At 42.5% G+C, this 9,084-nt stretch overlaps 1 protein-coding gene across 1 annotated transcript; it reads left to right on the top strand.

Moving 5' to 3' along the window:
- The first annotated feature begins 1,024 nt into the window (after nt 1–1,024).
- On the top strand, nt 1,025–7,181 carry chrna6 (cholinergic receptor, nicotinic, alpha 6). Its single transcript, XM_055632394.1, has 6 exons — nt 1,025–1,280; nt 1,495–1,634; nt 1,744–1,788; nt 3,468–3,577; nt 3,697–4,672; nt 6,701–7,181. Exons 1-6 carry the CDS (start codon nt 1,220–1,222, stop codon nt 6,821–6,823), a joined length of 1,455 nt encoding a protein of 484 aa, XP_055488369.1. The 5' UTR covers nt 1,025–1,219; the 3' UTR covers nt 6,824–7,181.
- Nucleotides 7,182–9,084: the final 1,903 nt, after the last annotated feature.

Raw genomic sequence — 9,084 nt, 5'->3', positions numbered from 1 at the left:
CACCCAGGCATAGGTAACTTCACACAAATCAACTCCGCCCAAGATCAGGATTGAACCTGGGTGTCTGGCACTGTAAGGCAGCAGTTCTACCAGCTGCGCCACTGAGGCACCCATTATTCAGTCATAAGATCATAAGGAATAGGAGCAGAATTAGGCCATTTAGTCTATCAAGTCTACCCCAATCATGGCTAGTTTATCTCTCTCTCCTAACCTGTTTCTCCTGCCTTCTCCCCATAACCTCTGACACCTGTACTAATCAAGAATTTGAAGTAAATTGGGAGCAATTGGGAATAAATTCCATATTCTGTTGCTCTGCCCGTTTTGCTGACTGATCAATGCTATCCTGTAGCATCTGACTATCCTCGGTATCAACAACATCACCAATTTTAAAGTTTAATTCGTTTCATCTCAATCACCTCTTTGGCAGGATGAAGTCAACCAAACTTATTATTGGTTCGGGAATAGAGGAAGTCTAGTGGTTGTATGAGGAACAATTGAGGGTAGACTACTTTGCATTTCTCTGAAGGCTTTTTCGAAATAGTCCCTGATCACCTAATACATATATGAATGTAGTGAGCATGGTGGATGGGGATGAAGGGTAGGCGGCCTTGCCTATCCTGTTCTAGTTCCCTCAATGAGTTTCAGGAGGCACAGCTCTCCCGGACAGGAAGGATCTGGCCACAGTGCATCTGCCTCCTCCATCCACACACACACCACACATCAAGAGATGGTTGAAGAATAATCTCTGCAGCATCCTTTGTATGGCCATATTTCGGATACAACTTTTGGATTCGAACAGCGCGGCAGACGTGGCATGATTCCCACTTTCTAAGGAAATGTGCATTAAACCATAAAAGGAAACTCCACACCACCTTGTCCAGACTTGAGAGTGGCAACCTGCTGAGCCGAAGGGCGGCGGTGTGTGTGTGTGAGAGGGAAGGACCTATTCCCTTTGGGCGATTGCCCGCGTTGCTCTCAGCCCGCAGTCTGCATACGCTGGGGGAGGAGCGCTGGCGGGGTATCTTGAGCATGACTGGCAGGAGAAGAGCAGTCGAGCTGCCAGCAGCCCGAGATCCGAAGGAGAGAGCAGAGCCTGGGGCTTGTTTGTCATCAGCATTGTCCCGACTCTGCTGTCCGGGTGAAAGTCCTTTCCAACCAGAACTGCCTTTGGTACCTCAACTCCGACCAAAAGCAGCGAGTCTGCCCTCAAAGGGAACAAATGACAACTCTGAGGAAGACGCATCTATTAATGCTCATAATTTTGCTTTTACTTATGAACGGTAAGGGGGTCGTTTTAACCTCAATTAAAAAGATATATATCTATATATTTGCGAACATAAGGAGTTGATTATAGGTCGAAAGTCGGATTGTTGCAGATAATGGGATTTCTGATGTTTGTGGAATGTTTGTGGAATGTAATGAGATATGTTATTATTAAAATGTTGTGCCCATTATGCGTGATGTTTAAATATGTGTGTGTGTGTGTGTGTACAGATTGCTCTGGCTCCAAAGCAGAGGACCGTCTTTTCCGGAGGATATTCCGCCGATATAATCAATACATCAGACCGGTAGAGAATGTGTCTGACCCGGTGACAGTGCAGTTCGAAGTCTCCATGTCCCAGCTGGTCAAAGTGGTAAGTGCGCCTATACATGTAGCCAACTTATTGTGCGTGTGTACTTGAATGGACTGGCCTGTTACCGTTTAAAGTTTAATTCGTTTCATCTCAATCACCTCTTTGGCAGGATGAAGTCAACCAAATAATGGAGACAAATCTATGGCTGCGACATGTAAGTTGTATCAGGTACATTGTACAGATGTACTCCTAGTGTAACAGCTGTTGCGTTAGGCCGATACATGGTCCACGAATCACGTTTCTCAGATGTGGGAAGCAGAACCGGGTGCAGTTTCTGTTCTCTATTTACTTCCAGGCTCTGTGAGTCTGCCGGGCTTATTTTCATCACATTTAATTTCATTATCAACAGCAAGCGATGCATTGTGAGATGTGCACTGAAATATTAGCAGCAGATGTATCAGCGTGCACTTGGTTTCGTGGAAAGATGTTCAGAACAAATATGCATGGATCGTTCCACAGTAATATTTATCACCAGGAAAGCACGCTCACGAGTTGTTTCAGTTCACTCTTCCCACACTAGAAGAAATCTAGAACTTCAGCAATGCAGATGTAGCCATTTACGATTTCTGCTATTAATCAGCAAAGTAATTAGCAGGGAACCTAAATAAGTATAGGATTGTGCTACCCACCATTCGATGTGATCAGAAATGCAAGGCAGGAACTGCTGAGAAACTTGAATCATTTTGCTCAACAGCAACTAGTTATGATTGGAGGTGCAGTTCAACTGACGTGTTGGCATTGCAAATCCGAGACCCACCGCAATTGTAAAATATCAGGTGTTAAATAAAAGCCGAGGAAGTCTGTGAATTGTCAGTCCAACTATGATATACTTGAAAATGTTTTGCTTTGTCATTTGAGGAGTAAGTTTTCAATGATATACATCTAAGGACATTGTTACCATTTTGTAAACTTAAGGAGACCTATATTGTTTAATACTGTGTATGTAGAATACAATACTTTCAGATAAAGATTTAAAACAAGAATAGATGTTCAAATAATAAGAATTTTCCTTAACTTTTAATCGGTTCATTATCATAGCAGTTTCTCACTCCATCTTTTGTGCAATTTCCTATCATTATTTTATGTTTCACAACAGTGTTTAAAACATTAGTCATAAATTGTGCCATTCAAATGCGGTTTAGTGTTTTCAATATAATTGGTTGGTTAGCAAGCTTCAGGCCATCACAGTAGCTGGATGCCAGTGAGACTGTGGAACTGATATTTCACAGTGAGTGATATTAGAGAAGAAGAAACCTATATCCCAGAACTCAAGAGGCCTTCTGCAACTTCATTCTAGGAGAGCTGCTAAGTGACATTATTTAGTAACAAAATCATATATGTTTCCTTGCTCAGTGCTCAGGACCCTGTGGGATGTTATTGTTTAATAAATACTTACCAATATCTTTGCAACCACAGCTGACTTCATTGTAATAGAAGACAGACACAAAAAGCAGGAGTAACTCAGCGGGACAGGCAGCATCTCTGGAGAGAAGGAATGGGTGATGTTTCGGGTCGAGACCCTTCTTAAGTTGTGGGTTGGTGGCAGCAATAGGAAATCTGATTTCCTTCCTTATTTTACTAATTATTATCATCATCTCTTTAATAATGTTAAATTAAAATTGAAATGATCTGTAATGCTAGGTTATGAGTTTCATTTTCTTTGTAATGTGCCATTTTTGAAGAACAAGATTATGAGTTGAGTGAACAAGTCATAAAACCATATCAATAAACAAATAGAGCATTATAGCCCATCAATAAATACATTGTTGATAAAGTAATACAGATCCTTACACTGAATGCACTGAATCGTTCTTTTCTGAGTACTTCTGACAGATCTGGAATGATTACAAATTCCAATGGAATCCAGTTGACTATGATGGGATCAAGTACATCCGAGTTCCATCAGACAAGATTTGGAAACCAGACATTGTTCTGTATAACAAGTAAGTTTCACAAGATCAGTAGATGGAAGTCAGTGCATCAGTTTGATGAGAGGAATTATAATTACATCTGCACGTGTTGTAGGTTGAACTGATTACTTTTGGCTTCTTCTCCTTTGCAGCGCAGTTGGAGATTTCCAAGTTGAAGATAAAAACAAGGCTCTTCTCAAGTATGACGGCACTGTTACCTGGATGCCTCCTGCTATTTTCAAAAGCTCCTGTCCAATGGACATCACCTATTTTCCTTTTGACTATCAGAATTGCTCCATGAAATTTGGTTCATGGACCTATGATAAAGCTAAGATTGACCTCGCAATCATAGGGTCCAAAGTAAATCTGAAAGACTTCTGGGAGAGTGGCGAATGGGAGATCATAGATGCCCCTGGATATAAACATGAACTTAAGTATAATTGTTGTGAAGAGATTTATGTAGACATTACTTATTATTTCTACATTCGTAGACTACCTTTGTTTTACACTGTCAACCTGATCATTCCCTGCCTGTTAATCTCTTTCCTCACGGTTCTAGTTTTTTATCTACCCTCTGACTGTGGAGAAAAGATCACTCTCTGTATATCTGTCCTTCTCTCCTTGACAGTGTTTCTGCTGGTTATCACTGAAACCATCCCTTCCACCTCACTAGTGATTCCTCTGATTGGCGAGTACCTCTTATTCACAATGATCTTTGTAACTCTGTCGATCATCATAACAGTCTTTGTCCTGAACATCCACTACCGGACGCCAACCACCCACGTCATGCCAGGGTGGGTGCAAAAGGTATTTTTGGAAGTTCTACCTAAAGTTATGTTGATGAAGAGGCCTGTAGAGGAAAATAAAACTGAGAGTGTAGGGAGCTGCCAAAGGAAGGCCAAGTGTACCTGGAACGAATGCTCCAACCACCTGGAATATGATGACTTTAAGGCAGCCAAAGATCAGGCAAAATCCCACTGCCAATATTGCAAGGAACCCATGGGCAATGTGACCTCTAACATGCAAAGGCAGACACATGTCTCAGTTCCTTCTTTTGAGATTCAACAGGCAATAGAAAGTATCAAATATATTGCGGAAAACACAAGGAGTCAGAATGAAGCCAAAGACGTGAGTAAATCTGTTGTGTATGTCTCCATTATTTGAGTAAGATTAAGGCAGTGCACACCTACCACCCCATTGCTTTATTGTTTTGATGTAAATTATATCCTAATTCACAATAAATCAGAATGTTCAGCCCAATTAGTCACTACCATGGGTTTGCCATTACTTGTGCCCACTACCATTCAACTGCATCAGACCCTGTCATCATAACATTCCACTTTTTTCTCTCTCACATGCCACTCTTGCTTCATATAAATATATCTATCATATGTGTCTTCATCACTGTATGTGGCAATGATTTCCACATTCTTGGCACTTACTGGATAAGGCAGTAATCCTGAATTGCCCCTTAGTGTTATTAGTGATTGTCATATGGGCATTAATCTTGTTCTTCCGCAAAAGAGGAAGCAGCATCGTAGATAGACACACAATGCTGGAATAGGTGGCTTTTTTGGGTCGGGACCCACCTTCAGAATAAGCCTGGGGAGAGGGAAACTAGAGGTACAGAACAAATCTGAGCCGGCACCGATGACCCAGGAAAAGAGGAGCCCACAATGATCCATTGTTGGCTGTGGAAGAGGTGATAACAAAGGGATACAAACAATGAAACTAGCAAGATGACTAGGTTGGGAAAGGGACAGAGTAAGAGGGAATGCATGGGTTACTTGAAATTAGAGTATGAATATTGATTTCTCCAATTTCAAGTAAACCATGCATTCCCTCTAAAATAAGTTTTACAGCAAACCCAATAAGTTTAAAGATAGCACAGGAAACTGGGTCCAAGTGAGATTCAATGGTAAAAAAATTAGGTGAATTTCAAGGGAGCACAGGAAGTAAGGGCCATGTGTGTTTAGAGGGGATGTGGGCAATTTGGGCCACCAGCGTCTTAAAGTGAGGGCAGAAATCATCGGCCAGTGAGCCAGTTGCTACACAATTGCATAGTGGATTATCGGAGTTTTATTTACTGGTTTCAGCCTGCATGTGACCCAAATAGGGGGTCATTTTCAGAATTCCATTCTTCCATTTTTCTAAAGATCAGAATCTCTGGAATCATGACCCAAACCAGCTGCCACATTTAAGCCACACTATTATCAAAAGATGCTTGCAGACTTAAACATAAGATCCAGAATATTCAGCTTTAGGTAGCATTGGTTGAGTTAAAAACATTCACTCACATTTGTGCTATGCTTGCAGAGATGCTAGTTTAGAGAAGACTGATATAATACTTCATCTACCAGGTAAAGGAGAGATCTCATGAAATTATTCCGGGAAGATCTGCATTATTCTCGCAGTCATCTAGCCAATAATAATCTCTCAATAGACACAAAATGCTGGAGTAACTCAGCAGGACAGACAGTATCACTGGAGAGGAATGGGTGACGTTTTGGGTTGAGACCCATCTTCCGACTGAAATATCACCCATTCCTTCTCTCCAGAGATGCTGCCTGTACAGCTGAGTTACTCCAGCATTTTGTGTCTATCTTCGGTTAAAACCAGCATCTGCAGTTTCTTCCTACACAATAATCTCCCAATCATTGTCAACAAACAAAGATCTGATTGCTGCTTCTGTCACCTTTGCCTACATCACAATAATTACAAAATGCAGTACTGATGCTAAACACAAACTGCTGGAGGAACTCAAAAGGTCAAGCAATATCTGTGAAGGGAATGGACAAGTGATGTTTCAGTTCAGGACTCTTCTTCAGACTGATTCAGTTCATTCAAACTTGTGCATTGCCACCACAGATGCTGCCTGACCTACAGAGATCCTCCAGCACTTTGTGTTTTGCCCAAGATTCCAGCATCCGCAGTTCCTTCGTCGGCAATATTGATTTTGATTTCCTTGATTTGCTTGTTACGTCTGTTTAATACAGAATATGAGAACTGAGATTACATCACATCATGGAAAATGTTACAGATTACGAATGTGTCAGTTTAAGTGCATCATCATTTTTTCCTATCCCATTTTTTTGCTCTACAAATTCTGTTTAAGTACTGGGTAGGTAATAGTTCATCCTATTTTATGCCTTGCAGGTGGAAGATGATTGGAAATATGTGGCTCTGGTAATCGACAGGATATTCCTATGGATTTTCTCGTTAGTTTGTGTTCTGGGAACTGCAGGGTTGTTTCTCCAGCCATTGATGGCTACAGAATGATTGTGTAACATTTGATACCTATAAAAGTTATTGGTATTAAGGTCCAGTATGTGCAATACCAGTTTCATATGTCACACCAAAACCTATATTGCATGACAACATTACAAAAATTAAAAAATTACTTCACTGAAATCTCCATCTATAATACCGTGGAGAGATTGACTGTTAACAAATCACTGTTCATGTGGCCATTTATGTATGAAACCACAAATCATCTATATTACTGTTCATATTACCATATTTAAGACTCGGAGAACATGACCAGAATATATTGCGAGAGATGTGATGAATATTTCATGAAAATGCACCCCTTTAACATTGCAAGCTAAATTAACCATGAAATCATCTCATGGATTGTGTCTGTTTTTTTCTTAATATATATTAACTAGACCAAGTGCAGAACCGTTCGATCTGTTTCCCCAACGTGCGTTTGTGGGGGGGGGGGCTGCGGCATCACACTCACATTAACCCCCCAAGGGGTTATAGAGAGGGATGGGTGGGAGAGGGAGAGGGGTGAGGAGAGGGAAACATAGAAACATAAGATTATATAAGATCCCCCCTCAATCTTCTAAATTCTAGCGAGTACAAGCCGAGTCTATCCAGTCTTTCTTCATATGAAAGTCCTGACATCCCAGGAATCAGTCTGGTGAACCTTCTCTGTACTCCCTCTATGGCAACAATGTCTTTGAGCATTGGGCATTGTGACATCACACGATGGAACATTCACCAGGGGCTGGGGCTGGTGCAAAGGCATATGTAAATGGATCCATTCCGATTGGACATCTGCGAGAATGGGCATTGTGACATCACACGATGGAACAAATCAGAAGGCAGAAAGGCAGCCGGACGGACGGACCGCGGCAGGCACAGTTTTATATAATAATAATAACTAGACCAAGTGCAGACCCATTGGGTCTGTTTACCCAACGGCGTTTGCGGAGGGGGGGGGGGGCTGCGGCATCACACTCACATTAACCACCCCCGTAACACACAGGTGGGGGGAGGGGGGGTGAGAAGAGGGGAGGGAGGGGAGAGATTGAGGAGGAAACGAGACAGATTTCGGAGGGAAAGGAGAGCAGGGTAGGGGGTGAGAGGGGGATGGGCAGAGAGATGTGGGGGGGGGGGGGGATGGGAAGGGAGGTGAGGAGGGAGGGAGGGGGGAGAGAGGGGGGGGGGGGAGAGAGAGGGGAAAGAGGGGGGGAGAAGGGAAGGGGGGAGAGAAGTGGTAGTGGGGAGGGAGGGGGTAGGGGAGAGGGTGGAAGGACAGAGGGGTAGGGGGAGGGTGGGGTGGGGAGAGGGGGAGGGGGTGGGGTGGGGTAGATAGTGAAGGGGGGGTGGGGGAGAGAGGGGTGAGGAGAGGGAAACATAGAAATGTAAGATTCTATAAGATCCCCCCTCAATCTTCTAAATTCTAGCGAGTACAAACTGAGTCTATGCAGTCTTTCTCCATATGAAAGTCCTGACATCCCAGGAATCAGTCTGGTTAACCTTCTCTGTACTCCCTCTATGGTAAGAATGTCTTTGGGCATTGGGCAGGGGCTGGGGCAGGTTCAAAGGCATATGTAAATGGATCCATTCCGATAGGACATCTGCGAGCATTGGACATTGTGACATCACACGATGGAACAAATCAAAAGGCAGAAAGGCAGCCGGACGGACGGACGGCGGCAGCCACAGACTTTTAATATATAATAGATAGATGGATTGAACATGGATGTATAGCACATAATTTCCAAATTTGGAAATGACACAAAATGTACAGAAGTAGTGAACTGTGAGGATATTAATAATAGGCTTCAAGGAGATATAGACATGCTGGTGGAATGATGGATAGGTAACAGATAAAATATAATGTTGGGAAATATAAAGCATGCAATAAAAAGAGATAATATGAACTAGGGTGTACAATTATACAAGTGCTACAAGAATAGAGAGACCTGGGGGGGCCATGTGCATGGTTCATTAGAAACAGGTTGTTCATGGTTAATTGAAATCAGGCTGAAAAAGTGAATAAAAAGCATCTGGAGTCCAGGGATTTTCAATAGAGACATGGGGTATAAGAACAAGGAAGTTACAATGACCCTTTATTAAGATATTGTTTGGGGCACAAAGAAGGTTGTGTCCATTCTGGGCATTACACTTTCGGAAAAATGTGAGAGAGGATGAAGAAGAGATTTATCCCCCGTCCCCAATTCTCTTGTAACCCCCATCTTTCCATCTTGCGCTATCCCCTTCCATTCACATCCTTTATTCCTGCTTTA

This window comes from Leucoraja erinacea, chromosome 3, assembly GCF_028641065.1.
Source record: "Leucoraja erinacea ecotype New England chromosome 3, Leri_hhj_1, whole genome shotgun sequence".
Lineage (NCBI taxonomy): Eukaryota > Metazoa > Chordata > Chondrichthyes > Rajiformes > Rajidae > Leucoraja > Leucoraja erinaceus.
This window is presented reverse-complemented; position numbering and strand designations above follow the sequence as displayed.